Source organism: Leuciscus leuciscus (assembly GCF_965113295.1).
Source record: "Leuciscus leuciscus genome assembly, chromosome: 1".
Classification (NCBI taxonomy): domain Eukaryota; kingdom Metazoa; phylum Chordata; class Actinopteri; order Cypriniformes; family Leuciscidae; genus Leuciscus; species Leuciscus leuciscus.
In genome coordinates, this window is record NC_138725.1 from 12,892,768 (window position 1) to 12,908,918 (window position 16,151).

General features: G+C 39.0%; 2 protein-coding genes across 5 annotated transcripts in view; both read left to right on the top strand.

Moving 5' to 3' along the window:
• Positions 1 to 2,677, top strand: part of LOC309500154 (uncharacterized protein) — a 28,639-nt gene extending 25,962 nt beyond the window's left edge. The window contains exon 5 of the mRNA XM_082171718.1: positions 100 to 2,677. The gene's annotated coding sequence lies outside the window, so the exon portion shown is untranslated. The remainder of the gene's footprint in view (positions 1 to 99) is intronic.
• A 5,586-nt stretch (positions 2,678 to 8,263) lies between these two features.
• LOC309502537 (uncharacterized protein) overlaps positions 8,264 to 16,151 on the top strand; it is a 143,656-nt gene continuing 135,768 nt past the window's right edge. Inside the window, exons 1-7 of one of the 4 annotated variants that reach the window (XM_082174940.1) lie at positions 8,264 to 8,428; positions 8,815 to 9,126; positions 9,224 to 9,567; positions 9,874 to 9,960; positions 10,363 to 10,414; positions 10,502 to 10,538; positions 10,571 to 11,141. In XM_082174940.1, the coding sequence (XP_082031066.1) occupies positions 8,356 to 8,428; positions 8,815 to 9,126; positions 9,224 to 9,378 (540 nt within the window). In that variant the 5' untranslated portion in view covers positions 8,264 to 8,355 and the 3' untranslated portion in view covers positions 9,379 to 9,567; positions 9,874 to 9,960; positions 10,363 to 10,414; positions 10,502 to 10,538; positions 10,571 to 11,141. Of the gene's footprint in view, positions 8,429 to 8,814; positions 9,127 to 9,223; positions 9,568 to 9,873; positions 9,961 to 10,362; positions 10,415 to 10,501; positions 10,539 to 10,570; positions 11,142 to 16,151 lie in introns of those variants that run through there. The other 3 variants (XM_082174938.1, XM_082174941.1, XM_082174939.1) reach the window with 3 other exon arrangements.

Below are 16,151 nucleotides of genomic sequence, written 5' to 3' on the forward strand. Positions count from 1 at the left end.
GACTATTGAACTCATCAGTGATCTTGACTTTGAGCTTCACTTTTCATTTCACGTTTTGTCTCTCATTTGAAATCTCACTTGATTTATTGTTTCTTTTAGACCTGATGGACGTGAACGAGAAAGGAAAAATGTGTGTAAATGTAAATCAAGTCTGAAGAATCTCATGAGGATCCGCAACGGAGAGAAACTTTACACATGTGATCAATGCAGGAAGAGTTTCACTCAGGCCTTCGTTCTGAAATCACTTCTGCCTTCTCATTCAGAAGAAGAGCACCAGAAAAATTACACCAGAAAAACACTTTCATGTTCAGGAGCCGTCCGTCCAACTTATGCTGAAATATATATATATTATTTGAGGTTCATTTATATTGTTGATTTTTTTTTTTTTTTTACAAAAAGTTAATGCTTTGGATAAAAGCGTCTGCTAAATGATTAAATGTAATGTATTCACAAAACAAATTATTAGTATGTTTTTGCCTCATTTGCAAAACAATCTGCTGTTAAATGTTCTGAACAAACATAATCTTCTGATTATTCAGAATGATGTGCAGAAACACAAACATGCTGTTTATAATGGACATGTCAAAGCGCATGTTTCAAAAAAAGATCAGGGGCCTCATTTATAAAACTTTGTGTAGGATTTGCGTCAGAAGTGGCGTACGGATGAAACATAGGACGTGCGTACGCACAGAAATATTCGGATTTATAAAACCGTGCGCACGCACATCCTACGCAGGTTTCCCTTAATAAATCACAATCAATTCTAAATGTAGCGCAGCTTTTGCGGCTTCATGTCACGCCCGTAGATGCCCATAAATAGTCCGTGAAACGCCCACAAGTTAATATTCATTGATTGCGAAATCATGGCAAACACAGAGAGGAAATCAAAAGAAAACGTAACTTCACTCAATGTGAAGTAGAAGTTATCGTTGGCGAGGTGGAAAAGAGGAGTAAAATGTTGTTTGGAGGGCACAGTGTGGGCATTACTAATGCCAAAAAGGCACTTGAGTGGCAAAAGGTTGCAGACGGCGTAAATGCTGCAGCCTCACAACCTCGACCGTGGCCGAAATAAAGAAGAAATGGTCGGACATCAAAGTTGAGGCAAAAAAGCGTCTAGTGCATCGCCAGAGTTGAGGCATACGTCATACGTTATTTTATCAAAAATAAAACAAACTAAAGGCATATGCATGAATACCATGATTCCGTAGCTGATGAAGAAATGTTTTACTATGAAAACAACTTTCCCCAGTGGACAATTAATACATCTATCTATTTATCTATCTATATATCTCCCTAATTATCTATCTATCTATCTAATTGCATCTATCTGCTCCGCCAGATGGACACATTGACGAGAATATCAGTTTTGTACATTATTTCGTTCTGTTTACTATATTATTTATGAGGATGAATTGCACAACATGCCAATATTATTGCAGAACATATTTCACTTTTCTTTTTGCAAATATGTGTCAATTAGCATTTCTGTTGTAATTTTCGTTTGATTTTGTTTGTTTTACACTTTGATCGATCAAACGGGTGTTCGTGTAGGCTGTTAATTGTAAGACTTGCTTTGTAAAGTCTTCATGTTATTTATGAGAGGCAGTATTGTCATTTTTTTTACACAACGGTCTAAAGTTTCACACACTTTCACACACTTTCACGTGTTTCTTCCGTCTGCCGACGGTGTCGCCATTTCTCATTTCACCCATTTTTGTGCGTACGCCTGGGTCAGAGCTTGCGTGAAGGACCGCACATTTTCCCGTCAAGTTTGCTTTTTATAAATACCAATTATTGCGTAGAGAGCAGCGTACGCCTTCTTTTGTGCGTACGCAACGTTTATAAATGAGGCCCCAGCTCTTTTCCAGGAGTACATCAGAAAATAGAATGGGGCATCGGTCTACAATCTAAATCCAGTGTGTTCACTGTTGCGTTTTATTTGCTTTTGACATGACGCCAAACTCCTCCGGTGTAGAAAGGTGTTTGCTGGCAGGTGCAAATATGTGACATGGCAACATAGTAAAGTCACAGAACTAATGACAGGATTACAAATGAGGTGTTTCAGGCAGTTCAGGAACATTGTTTTCTGTTAAATAGAAAGTCCTTTGCCACTAAGTACGTAATTACTTAAAATCCAAAAAAGCACTGTATAGGCCAATTAAATTGCATTGCTCTGTATACATATCTTTCAATGATTCTGATTAGTGCTCAATTGAGAACTAGTACCTTACCTCTGGCAGTGGAAGTGGGTCGATTTAAAGGTACACCTGAACATTTACGTTTGTGTGAATTCTGTGATCTCCAGGTTGTGGAAGATGAATTTCATTTTGTTTTTATTGTCCTTTATATTGTGACTTAAGGAACTCTCTTTTTGAATCAATTCAGTTAAAAAATCCTGATATTTTTTGGAAATATGAAGGGGAGATTTTGTGCTGGCTCTTTGAAAATGATGTTTTTGCTTTGGCGAAATTTATAGAAAAGGCCTGGTATCTGCGGCAAAGTATTCTGTATCCCATATGACAAGCCATCTCTATTTGTATGTGTACTTATTTTTTATTGGTTTAGTTATGTTATGTTGGGTTCGTCACGTGGCTATCTGGAGATAATTGTTAAATTATTACTGTAGTGTCTAATAAGCCCATGAGGGCTGGGCACCATGGTGTTTGACACTTAAATAAACAAATCAATTAAAAATCAATGATTCTGCTTATCCACAGGTGTCATGACTAACCATGAGTTAAGTAAGGGATAATCCACAGCTAGCCATGCATTAAAGGATTTTAATGCACGACGTAGAGGCGAAGAACCGCCCGACGCGAAGCGGAGGGTGGTTGCCTCTACGAAGTGCATTAAAATTCTTTAATGCATGGCTAGCTGTGGATTATCCCGCTTATACCTTGGTTATTTGCCAAGTTAAAAACAAGTTAAAGCTGTAACTGATGTTCACAGTGTAATTTTTTAACAGACGTGTAAAAATGACGGTTATTTTCTTAAGTTACGGCTCGTTAGTTCTAGCACTCCGTCCACTTTAAATAAAGTAGAGCCATCGGATTGCTTTTATTTGAATGAATTATCACATTTATTTAAATTCATTATTAAAAGAGAGAGACAGAGAACTGAAAGAGAAGGAACAGAGAGAGAGAGAGAGAGAGATGCGTGCGCGAGTTACCTGTGTGCGTCTCTTTAAAGTCTAGCAGCTACAGTCCCCTCGTTGCTTAAGCATATAGCTAACTTAATGATTCTTTAATGGATTTATTAAAATTATTTATGAATGACAGGCAACACTGACAGTGACAAGGCAATCTTTATTTGAACTAATCATGTCATTTATTTATTGTTAATTCTTTGTGCCGCTTTTTGTCATTCAACAAGTCTTCTTTTTCGTCTTGTGCCTGGGCCCATTTCTCAAAATTGCCATATTCACCATACAAATGAAACGATATGCAAAAATCATCCATTTAGCCTACCTAAATAAACGTTTTCATATGAGTCTCTCACTCTGCTTGCAAGTGTAACTGTGTTACTATGGTTACCAATGTTTATAGTAGCGGATTCATTTCGAACTGTAACTGTAATCAAACTGACTGGAACTACCTGTGCATTAAAGGGTTTTACTGCACACCTTCCAGCCAATCAGAATCGAGTATTTAAACAGCCCATGGTATAACCTACTTTAATTGTAGGGTTAGTTCACCCAAAAATAAAAATTCTGTCATTAATTCCTCACCCTCAATTTTATTTATGGGTGAACTAACCACTTTGACTACAATACTGCTTCAGTGTTACTTTTACACAGTAAATGCTGCTGAATTTTTCTGCGATTCATTTGTAAATATATTGTATTGAATGATCGTCATGCCAACTAAAGTACCTAATTTGCCAGGATCCACAAAGTGAACTCCTCCTAAGTTTTCATCATTTTCAATGGGGAGGCAATTGAAAAGGAGACCATACTTCAAGCAGTGGATGTATGCTTCAAAATATTCTACATCTATGACATTAACTACCCAAAGCCTTCTGCTCTCATCTGGGAGTTTTTCCAGCATGCTGTTTATAATATTCCTGGAGGAGTTCCTTCAATACATTGCCACCTCCTTAAAAGCTTTTTCAATGTTACTGATCATCAGTAGGTCCAGTAGCCAAACACCATATTAAGGTGTTTATAACACAATGCATAAAGTGTACAGTATAGCCTTTTTTAATAAGTCTTTATTTTTTTATTTTTTTTATTAAATTTGTGTACTGTATATACAGATATATTTTGAATTTGTGAACTGTATGTACAGAGAGTTTTAGTTTTTTTGTGTAGGCACGTCTGTGTACATTTTTAATTGATGTACAGTATAGCCTTTTTTAATAAGTCTTTTTGTAGTTTTTAATTTATGTACACGCATGTTTTAAATTGAATGTGTATATTTTAATATTTGGATATCATAATTGTTTGTTCTATTTATTATACACGTGTATATTTACATACTAGGCTCACCAATATTTATTACATTAATAATTGAATACTTAAAACATATTTATTATTTTTATACTCAAAAAAAAAAAATCTATTTGAAAACATTGTGTATCTTAATTATTAAAATAAGGTAATAAATACAAATAAATATTTAACTCAACTGGAGTTTAACCCAATGCATTGGGTTAACATAACCCACAGTTGGGAAGGTGCTCATGTTTTGTTTTTGCTTAACAAATTTTGCTTAACAAATCCAGCTGAAATGTGGTAGATAAGAATACCTGAAAAAACATAGCGGTCTCTGCAATACATTCTTTGATATACCTGAAATAGCTAGCAAAACAAATGTTAAAACCCAGGGGTGTTTCTTAAAAAAACTGAACTTAAACTAAAAAAACTGTGCAGCTTCATTTATCAGGTGGTCTGAGGCAAAACCTGTTGTAATTCTTTGTTTTGTTTCAGGGGCCGAGGAGCAGACGACTGAATTTATCAAATAAAGGGCCGAAAATGATCATTTATTTACAGGGGCCAAAAACTCGGCCACTGTGGCTTGGACGTAAAGTCATTAACCATTTGTAATATTTCCAATAGCTGCCTCTTGCATACAAAAATTTGCCCTCACCCTATACAAAGCCCACAGCAATGAGACAACAACTAGATAAGGCAATAGTCTTTCACTCAGTTGTTTTTTGTAGTTTTTTTTTTTTGTCTACAAACGTTTTTTAGGAGAATTCTGGAGAAAATGGACCTGCTGGGGAAGGTCACTCCCTTGCAGGCCAAAAGAAAATGGGACAACTTAAAAAAAATACAAAGAAAGCAAGTTAATTGACACATCTTTGCTGAAATGTATTGTGGTGTTCTTGTTGTTTACAACTGGTATGGTGTATTTGCTCTGCCTTAGGATTGCAAGTGTCCTGGGACAGGTGAGGGGGTGAGCGGGAAATACACTGCTGCAACTTGGCCGTGGTTTGTCCTCATGGATGAGGTCTTGGGACAGAGGCCTTCCAACAACCCCCCTGTCCTAATTGCCTCCATCCCTGAGGACAAACCAGAGCCAAGATCAGCAGTGGCGGACCGAGATGAGGAGTCAGCAACAACAGGAAAACAATTCAAATTAACGGTACATAAAACAGATTGGAAAAACAAAGAAAAAAAAAATTTATGTACGCTTTCAGGTGAGCAAGGAGACCCTGGTGGTGCTGCTGGACCGGGATAAGCTCCACAATCCGAGATGAGGAGCCAGCCCCGCTAGCTGGCTCCTCAAAAATTACAAAAAGCAACATGATGGTAGAGCTTTCAGCTTATAGATTCCCCTATCCTAGAGAGAATTAAGTGCTAATGTGGATTTCTGTCTAGATATGCAATAAACATTTTGCAAGAGAAAACCTCAAAAAGGTTAATTATAGATCAAATAAGACAGAAACACACCCGTTCACCGGTCATTTTCCTCAGCTGTAGGCAAAGGCAAATTTCAAATCAGTGCTTCTCCTGGAAGACTAGCGCTAAATTAGCCTCTAGTTTAGCGCCATCTACTGTTTTAGAAGAGGAAGTTGCTCAACTGCATTTGTGAGAAAATCTGCCTGGACGCATTTGTGAGAAAATCGAGCCGAGAGATCTCATAAAAAGCGAAGTGTTACACTTACACAATCATAACAGACAGATATGCATTTGTATGCACTAGATTTGGTATTTGTTCAAAGGTAACATGCAATTTGAAGGATGGTTTGTATATATTTGTGAAGTATTATCTTGGCTCATTTATTTATATTTGTAAAACACAATACATATTTGTTACTCCACTGCATTTTCACTCAAACTGACCTTTGTGCTTGCACATTGCTTTCTGTTTGTTTGCGAGTCGAGTTTTCCTTTGCGAAGTAGATTGAGTTTGTTTGCAAAATGCTGGATTTGTTTGTTAAATTATGGCACATAATTCGCTCCATAGACAATGTGCGCTCCGGCGGTAGCCAAGCACCTCCGTACTGAAATGCAGAAACCCGTACTGGCCGTGCTTTAATCAGTTTCACCCAAACCTCTGACTGTACACAAACAATCCTGCCTTTACAATACCAGTGGATACTTAGATAAAAAACACAATCATGACTTTCAACTACCAGAAGAGGAACAACCTCAACCCAATGCCAACAGCAGGACTTCATACACCACCCTGAAAATAGGCTAACGTTAGCTACGACAACCCAGCCAACATCACCAAACATACCTGGATGGCGACTAAATGACGACACGGGAAGAAAGGGGCGGTGACTCGTGATGCCATACACTCTAGCCAGCCAGTTTATATACACTCTACTGCATAGCACTGATAGGATGAAACTCAGTGAGTAGACTAACCAATCACATGCAGGCAGGAAGAATTTCATTGGACCTGCCACATAAGGCTGTGTCTGAAGTCAGTTGTAGTTCTTGTGTTTCTCTTTTCTTCAGAAACCCACTTTAAGAAAGAAGAGGAACAGTTTGCTGAATGTGTGAGAATTCACACCGCCTAAACTGGGTTCAGAGAAGATGTAGAAAGAGAAGAGAAGAGAAGATGTAGAAACACATGCGAAGAGGAAGATGAATATGAATATTTAATAAATCCAACAGGTAATCCAAACAGGAACAGAGTAACATGCAACACACCCACTAAAGACCACACCAGACATTAGACTGAACCAGAACTGAACACAAATACAGGTGATGATGATGGTGATTGATGAGTGTAAAGCTGAAAATCATTAGTGTCCATGACAACAAAAGAGTGATTAAGGCAGACGATGATGAAACACAACGAGTCCAAACAAACCTGACTGTGACCGACACAAAAGACATCATTACTGTGGACAGCAAGTTCGATTTGACTACGGCATGATTGGTGTCATTGATCTCGGTGTGACCGAAAAAATCTATCAAGACCCGTTTCATTACAAAAGAAAAAATAAAAGATATTATTTTTTTCATTATATTTTTACATGGAATAAATATCTTGAGTATCTTCAGAGCATGATGCCGATGACACATACTGACTCTCATAATGACACACCAAGGTATTCATAAAATATAGCCAACACTGACTCATTGGAAAAACGTTGCAAAACGCAAAATACGTACCAATATGTACATATTACAGCAGTTTCTAAACGAAATGAAGACTAGAGGCAGTAAAACAGCAAGCACTTTTAATCGTTTTCACACACATTTATGATAACTTATTAAGCTTGCTCAGTAGCTCAGCTGGAAGACCTTGGGTTCGAATCCCGTGAAAGACGAGTCATGATATAAGAGCTCAAAGTTCATAAATAATCTTAAACACCATGGCTACGATTACGTTTTCATGTCGCATTTGCATTTGTTTACACTATCAGGTAGGTTTAGGGTATAGTGTAGGTGTACGTTATTTTAAAGCGTGATTGTTAATCTTGTTACCACTCACTGGACATTTCACTTTGAAACTGTTGTGAAACGTGCACAACGCAACATATTTTATCGTCTTGCAAAAATGTTGCCACAGGAACGTTAATCATTTCAAAATACCTTAAAAACTGTTTTAGAATTCATTTTCACAAGTTAGTCATGGATATTGGAAACCTTTTCAGTAACAAAACAATTGTATCACTAATAATGTAATTATTTTATTTCTGGATTTTTTATGTCATGCTGGAAACTGCTAAAAGAAAGGAGTGTGGTTCACAGTATATGCACTTCTCACACGTTTCACACACACTTAAAGCAACACTTCACTGTGGCATCGTATCACTAAACAGCAACTCTAGCAGGATTTCACTCATTTGATGAGATCAGAGGAAGTTACACAACCAGAGGAGGAGATGATGATGTTTAAAGGAAGAGCTGTAACTATATATAATGAAGAGAAAGACTGACAGAAACACAAAATGTCTGATAAGTGTGATCTGTGTCTGCTGGGACTGATCATTCTCTCTTCACTTCTCACAGGTAAAGAAATCTGTATTTTCTCTAAAGACATTTAGTGGAATTAGTCTGGAAAGAGTTCATTTGAACATGTTCAGTTTATTCTTGCACACATTCACGTTGTGATCTCAGAGTTGTGTATTGATACACACAGATCATACTGTATTATTCCTGATACTGGACATAGTGTCACTCAAACATCTGATGATGAAGAATTATCTTCATATTAAGAGTGTGTCAGTGATTTGAACAGCTCTCTGATAAAGACTAATAGTTTATTCTGGAGAGTGTGTTGTTTGCTTTAAGTCAGGAAAAATACTATGATTTAAAACTTCTGCTTTTTATGCTGGTATGGTTTATTGTTTTCATTTATTAATGTATATCATAATGATCACTGAGATATACTGTGTTTCAGGTATTAGTGGAGGATCATGTGTTCATCAGTTCTGGTGAAAATGTGCGTCTGTCCTGTAATAATGCTCTTTCTGACTGCAAATCTAAAACTACATGGATCTACTATAACAGCTTCAGATGTTCAGAGACAGTTGAACTGATTACTAAAGGGATAAAGAAGAAAGACACAGAGAGACATGAGAGACTGAGTCTGGAGTCTGACTGCTCTCTGAACATCAAGAACATCACAGAAGAAGATTATGGATTATACACCTGCAGACAATATGTTAATGACAGACAACAAGGAACTGATGCTGATGTTTATCTGCATGTTCTTCATGGTAAGTTCATGATTATCTGGCCAATTTAAAAAGGGCAGATTCTCCCTTTAAACTCAGATGATGATTGAAGAGTCTGTGATTTGTGTCTTGTGTTCAGTTTCAGTGTCTCCATCATCATCATCATCATCATCATCTTCATCCTCACAGACTGAGATCAGTCCAGGCCGCTCTGTGACTCTCTCTTGTCAGTTGTATTTATATACTCCTGTGATAATCTGGTCAGTTCTAAGGGATTTGAGCTGTTGTGGGTGAATCAGACTGGTGTTGATCTGAAGACAGACTCCAGATATCAGATATTATCATCATCATATCAATATCACTGTATCATCATCACTCTGACTACAACACTCCTGAATGAAGATGACAACAGAGAGTGGAGATGTCAGCTTACTCATGGAAATCAACTCAAGACCTCAGTCAGATACACTGTCAAGTATTCAGGTGAGAAAACAGTGTTAGAAGAGCCTCATAATGTCAGTAACACTAAGGTCTATCAGTATCACTGAACCAGAACAAACTGAGGGAACAAAAGCTTCTTTGACTCTCACAGAAGAGTAACTCAAAGCATTGCTTCAAACTAATGAACTGCAGTGAAGTAACAGTCCAAAACGTGATGCTGGAAATAATACAGGAATTGAAACTTGACAGCAAAAATATTAACTTTTTATGTAATGTGATGATCAAAGTTAAAATATGAATGTCATATTGTACAGTATTAATGATCTGAACTAACATTCATCTTCACAGCTCAAGCTGATTCAACGACAGCAGTGAATCCAGTCCACATCACACACTCTCAGGATCCCTCAACTATACACACACACGTTTCTAAAGGTACATCATCACTGTCTTTCTCACATCAGTGCTTTCCAGTGCATAATGCTAGAGTTATCTTCAATGTTAACTCATCAAAATATGACTGTCATATTCTACAGTATGATTGTCACATTGAGTTGTTGCTTTAGTTTCATTTCATGGACTTTTATGGTGTGTCAACACTGTGTGAGAGAGCAAGTGATGAGAGAGAGAGAGACAACAGCAAGTGATGAGAGAGAGAGAGACAACAGCAAGTGATGAGAGAGAGAGAGACAACAGCAAGTGATGAGAGAGAGAGAGACAACAGCAAGTGATGAGAGAGAGAGAGACAACAGCAAGTGATGAGAGAGAGAGAGACAACAGCAAGTGATGAGAGAGAGACAACAGAGAGAGAGAGAGAGAGACAACAGCAAGTGAGAGAGAGAGAGAGAGAGACAACAGCAAGTGATGAGAGAGAGAGAGACAACAGCAAGTGATGAGAGAGAGAGAGACAACAGCAAGTGATGAGAGAGAGAGAGACATGAGAGAGAGAGAGACAACAGCAAGTGATGAGAGAGAGAGAGACAACAGAGAGAGAGAGAGAGAGACAACAGCAAGTGAGAGAGAGAGAGACAACAGCAAGTGAGAGAGAGAGAGAGAGAGAGACAACAGCAAGTGATGAGAGAGAGACAACAGCAAGTGATGAGAGAGAGAGACAACAGCAAGTGATGAGAGAGAGAGAGACAACAGCAAGTGATGAGAGAGAGAGAGAGACAACAGCAAGTGATGAGAGAGAGAGAGAGACAACAGCAAGTGATGAGAGAGAGACAACAGCAAGTGATGAGAGAGAGAGACAACAGCAAGTGAGAGAGAGAGAGAGAGACAACAGCAAGTGATGAGAGAGAGAGACAACAGCAAGTGATGAGAGAGAGACAACAGCAAGTGATGAGAGAGAGACAACAGCAAGTGATGAGAGAGAGAGACAACAGCAAGTGATGAGAGAGAGAGACAACAGCAAGTGATGAGAGAGAGAGACAACAGCAAGTGATGAGAGAGAGAGACAACAGCAAGTGATGAGAGAGAGAGACAACAGCAAGTGATGAGAGAGAGAGACAACAGCAAGTGATGAGAGAGAGAGACAACAGCAAGTGATGAGAGAGAGAGACAACAGCAAGTGATGAGAGAGAGAGACAACAGCAAGTGATGAGAGAGAGAGACAACAGCAAGTGAGAGAGAGAGAGACAACAGCAAGTGATGCGAGAGAGAGACAACAGCAAGTGATGCGAGAGAGACAACAGCAAGTGAGAGAGAGAGAGGAGGAAGAGCAGATAGACAGAGAGAGAGGGAGAGACAAGTCACACTTGAGCTCCAGATAAATTGCAAGAAAAATAAGATTTATTTGCTAACAAGCTAATGAAAAGAGAGGATTCAACATACAACAACATCTAGACAACATCTAGACAAAGATTTTGTTGAATCTGGACAGTTTATTTATTTTTTTATTTTTTATTTTATTTTTTTACACTGTCACTCCTGAATTTGAGGAAAAGTTCAAGAGAAGCTGATCACAGGATAACCTCTGCAGAAGAGGATACTCTTATTGGAAAGGATAACATCAAGCAGAGAGAAACAACAACAACAGCTATAGGAAAACTTGGAGGAAAAGAGAGGTAAAGACATTTTGAATAGACAGTGCTATGTGTCTCTCTTTGGACTTTTGCTTGATTCCTGTTTGAAAGAACAGCACAGAAAAAACATTTTTGGACATTTTGGACACAACTGGAATTTTAAAGAAATCAGTGTGAAAGTCATATTTTCCCCATTTTTGGCTTATTTACTCATTTTTACCAGTTTTATATCTCCACTGAGGGATGAAAAACAAAACAATTCAAAACAGTGGCAGTTATTTCAGTTGATTGTTTACATTCCAAATCAACTATGGCCAGCGCATCATCTTGGCCACGCCCCTTCATCTACCCTCAGAAGAGCTCTGAGTCCTCCAGGCTGATCCTCAGACACAAGCAGATGAAGGAGAGGCCCGACACACTGTTTGCGGATCTACAGGACCACAGTGCCATGAACAACCTGCTCTTTTACACCGAACACAGCCCTGTATGGCACACTGCCTTCTGTCAACATCTCACCTTTACCAAGAAAAGAGGCATCTGTAAAGGCAGACAGATCTTAGCATTTGAAGATGCTGAAAAAAATGATGAAACAAGATTTTTGACCCTGAACTTATATCAAAATGGCACTGTCATGGTCCAGGGATCAGAGTCTGCTCTTAAGGTTTTCACTGAAGATTTTGAATTAATAAAAAAGCTGGCACTGTCTGATGAAGTTGACAAGAATGCGAACATCGTTCCCTCCCCTGGAAAATCAGCTCAAAAGACGACAGTGACTTTAGCAACTGCGATTCCATCTCCAATGTCAAGAATGAAAGACAACTTTTCACTTCTAGAAGTAGAAGTAGTGGAGATGAAAGAATTAATAGTATCCCACCTGAAAGACAACAACATGGAACAAGTGACAATCGACATAAAGAACTTAAAACAAGAAGTTGAATCTCTGCAGAGACACAGAGAAGAAATGACAGAAGAACTTCAGAAAACTAAAGATGAACTAAGGGAAGTAAAATCAACTTTAGGAAAACAACTAACGGAAGTTAGAAAAGAAATGCAGGAGGAGTTATCGGCCTTGAAGTCAGTACTCCACACCAAAGATGAACTCATCACAGATCTGAAAGAAAGACTCAATTCTGTTTCAGCACCTGAAGAGTCTTCTGCCAAACCCTTGACTCGTCCAGAGATGCTCATGGAAAACCCTCAACCTGAACAGCTGCCAGTGGAAGAAGAGCCTCACTGCTCGACTGATCCAGCACCCCAGATCCACAGCTCTTCTGCACAGGACCCGGGAGAAACACATGCTCTTATCCTGACTGACTCTAATGGGAAATATATCAATGAGAGACTTCTTTTACCAAACATGAGAGCCAAGAAAATCTGGTGCCCAAACACTAGAAGGGCTTTTCAGATCCTGTCTGAGAGTAAACATGAAAACTACAAGCACATCGTAATCCACACAGGGACAAATGATTTAAGGGCCATGAAGGGCCGTGTGGCTCCTGTGATGAGAGAGATGGCGATCAGAGCCACACAACGTTTCCCAGAGGCTAGAATAACTCTGTCCACACTGCTGCCACGCACCGATGTGCCGTTCCACGTGATCCACGGGAATAATGTGGAACTCTCCAGAAGCTGCGCACTCATTCCTAATGTTCATCTCGCCCATCACAAAGACATACAGCCTCATCATATGTATGACCACGTACATCTCAATAAACAAGGAGTGAAAGTCTTCGCCTGAAAAGCACAGCCCTTGGAAACACAGCAAGAAACAGCAGAAACTTCGATAACAAGAGAAGCTCTCAGCCACCAAGAAGTCCTCGTCCTCCAGCAGAGCCCAGACGGGCCACCGGACCTCCATCCCAACACAAGAGCTACGCAACAGAGAAGTCCTCGTCCTCCAGCAGAGCCCAAACGGACCACTGGACCTCCATCCCAACACAAGAGCTACGCAGAAGCCGCTCAACAACCACAGAACCCTGCAGCTGCTGAACTCAACCAGATACGACATCTGCTGAACATCATCTGCTCCAGGCTGAGGACATAACCTGCATAGCACACACACACACACACACACACACACACACACACACACACACATTACAGAAAAAACTATCCATGAAATAATTTAAAATCAGTTGTTGGAATATACAAGGTCTGCACTCTTCTACTTTTGGTAATAAGACTGCAGACCAAGACTTACTCAGCAGTGTAACAGACATGGACATCTGTATCTTTCATGAGACGTGGTGTCGTAGCAATGAGACTTTACATTGTCCAATAGGATACAAGGAAATTATGGTTCCTTCATCAAAAAATTCTAAAATTAAATGTGGCCGAGACTCAGGTGGAATACTTATATGGCACAAAGACGATTTAAAACATTCTATTAAAATTGCTAAAAGTGGAAAATCATCTATTTGGCTTGAAGTGAAATCCGTCATATATCAGTCAAACCTTTACCTCTGTGCAGTCTATATTCCACCTCATGACTCTCCCTATTACGAAGAGCAAAGCTTCCCAATATTACAGACTGACATCTTACACTTTCAGTCCAGAGGAAATATCCTCATCTGTGGAGACTTAAACGCCAGAACAGGGCGAGAAATTGATTATGTAAATATTGTAGATAATGAGCACATCCTCAATGACACCACGTTTCATCCCTCATCGAATATCACACCGAGAAACAGCTATGATACCTCAGTGAACATTAGTGGAAAACAAATGTTAAAACTCTGTAAAGGTTTAGGATTATACATCATTAACGGCAGAACTCGTGGAGATACATTAGGTAGATTCACTTATTGCTCCAGATTAGGAACCAGTGTGGTTGATTATTCAATAACAGATATTGATCAAAGTTTTATTAATGCCTTCACAGTCAGACCTCAGCTCCCGATGTCCGATCACTGCCAAACTGTGCTTTATCTGAAAGCCCCATGTCAAATAACCAAAACTGCTCCATCTGAATCTGAAAAACTGTTTCCTCTGAAACAAACTCAAGTGGAATCAATCCAACTCAGAACAATTCAAGGAAAATATGAACAATCCTAGTATATTAAAAATGCTAGATGAATTTATGTCCACTGATTTCACCTTAGATATTAATGGAATAAATTTAGCAACAAAAAACTTAAATTACATATTCAAAACATTGATAACTCTATCTAATATTAAACAGCAAACCAAACATAGAACCAATCAACAGAGAAAGAGAAAGGATGTCTGGTTTGATGATGAATGTGCCGGTCTCAGAAAAGAACTAAGGAGACTTTCTAACAAAAAGCACAAAGATCCGTCCAGCCAGACATTACGGCTTTCTTACTCAGACTGTCTGCAAAAGTACAAAACACTTCTGTGGAAAAATGGAGAAAAATATTTTCAAACTAAAATTAAAGAAATTGACGATTCAATAGATCAAAACACTTTCTGGAACCTATATAAAAAACTCGAAAAACCCAAATTAGAGATATCACTCCAGAATGGCACAATTTGGAAATCTTACTTTGAAAATCTGTATCAAAAAATTGAACCGGCTGACCTCAACCAACCTCAGAGTAAAGTAAAGAAAACTTTAGAAGACATGGAAAAAACTATTAAGAATTATCAAAATCCATTAGATAAATCTATAACAATATCTGAAATATTAGAACATATTAAAAATCTTAAATTAAAGAAAGCATGTGGACAAGATCACATTAATAACGAAATGCTTAAACTCAGCAGTCCCAGCATGATTCAAACTCTAGCCAAATTATTTAATCTGGTGTTCTGGTCTGGACACTTCCCTGAGATCTGGTCTGAAGGACTCATCACCCCCATATTTAAGAGCGGTGATCGATTCGACCCCAATAACTACCGCGGCATCAGTGTGGGCAGTGCTTTAGGAAAACTGTTCTGCAGTATCATCAACAGTCTCACACATCTCAGCACACAATATCTTAAATAAAGCTCAGATTGGCTTTTTACCAAAACATCGCACATCCGACCACATCTATTCTCTCCACACTCTAATCAACAAGAACATCAACGACAAACAAAGGAAAATATTTGCATGTTTTGTGGACTTTAAAAAAGCATTTGATTCAATTTGGCATGATGGTCTACTGTACAAAATCCTACAAATTGGCATCGGCGGAAAAACATTTGACATTATAAAATCTCTCTACACCAACAGTGAAAGTGCGGTGAAAATCAGTAACCACAGAACCGCGCTCTTCCAGCAGGGACGTGGAGTGTGTGTGTGTGTGTGTGTGTGTGTGTTCTTCCAGCAGGGACGTGGAGTGAGTGTGTGTGTGTGTGTGTGTGTGTGTGTGTGTGTGTGTGTGTGTGTGAGTGTGTGTGTGTGTGTGTGTGTTCTTCCAGCAGGGACGTGGAGTGAGTGTGTGTGTGTGTGTGTGTGTGTTCTTCCAGCAGGGACGTGGAGTGAGTGTGTGTGTGTGTGTGTGTGTGTGTGTGTGTGTGTGTGTGTGTGTGTGTGTGTGTGTGTGTGTGTGTGTGTGTGTGTGTGTGTGTGTGTGTGTGTGTGTGTGTGTGAGTGTGTGTGTGTGTGTGTGTGTGTGTGTGTGTGTGTGTGTGTGTGTGAGTGTGTGTGTGTGTGTG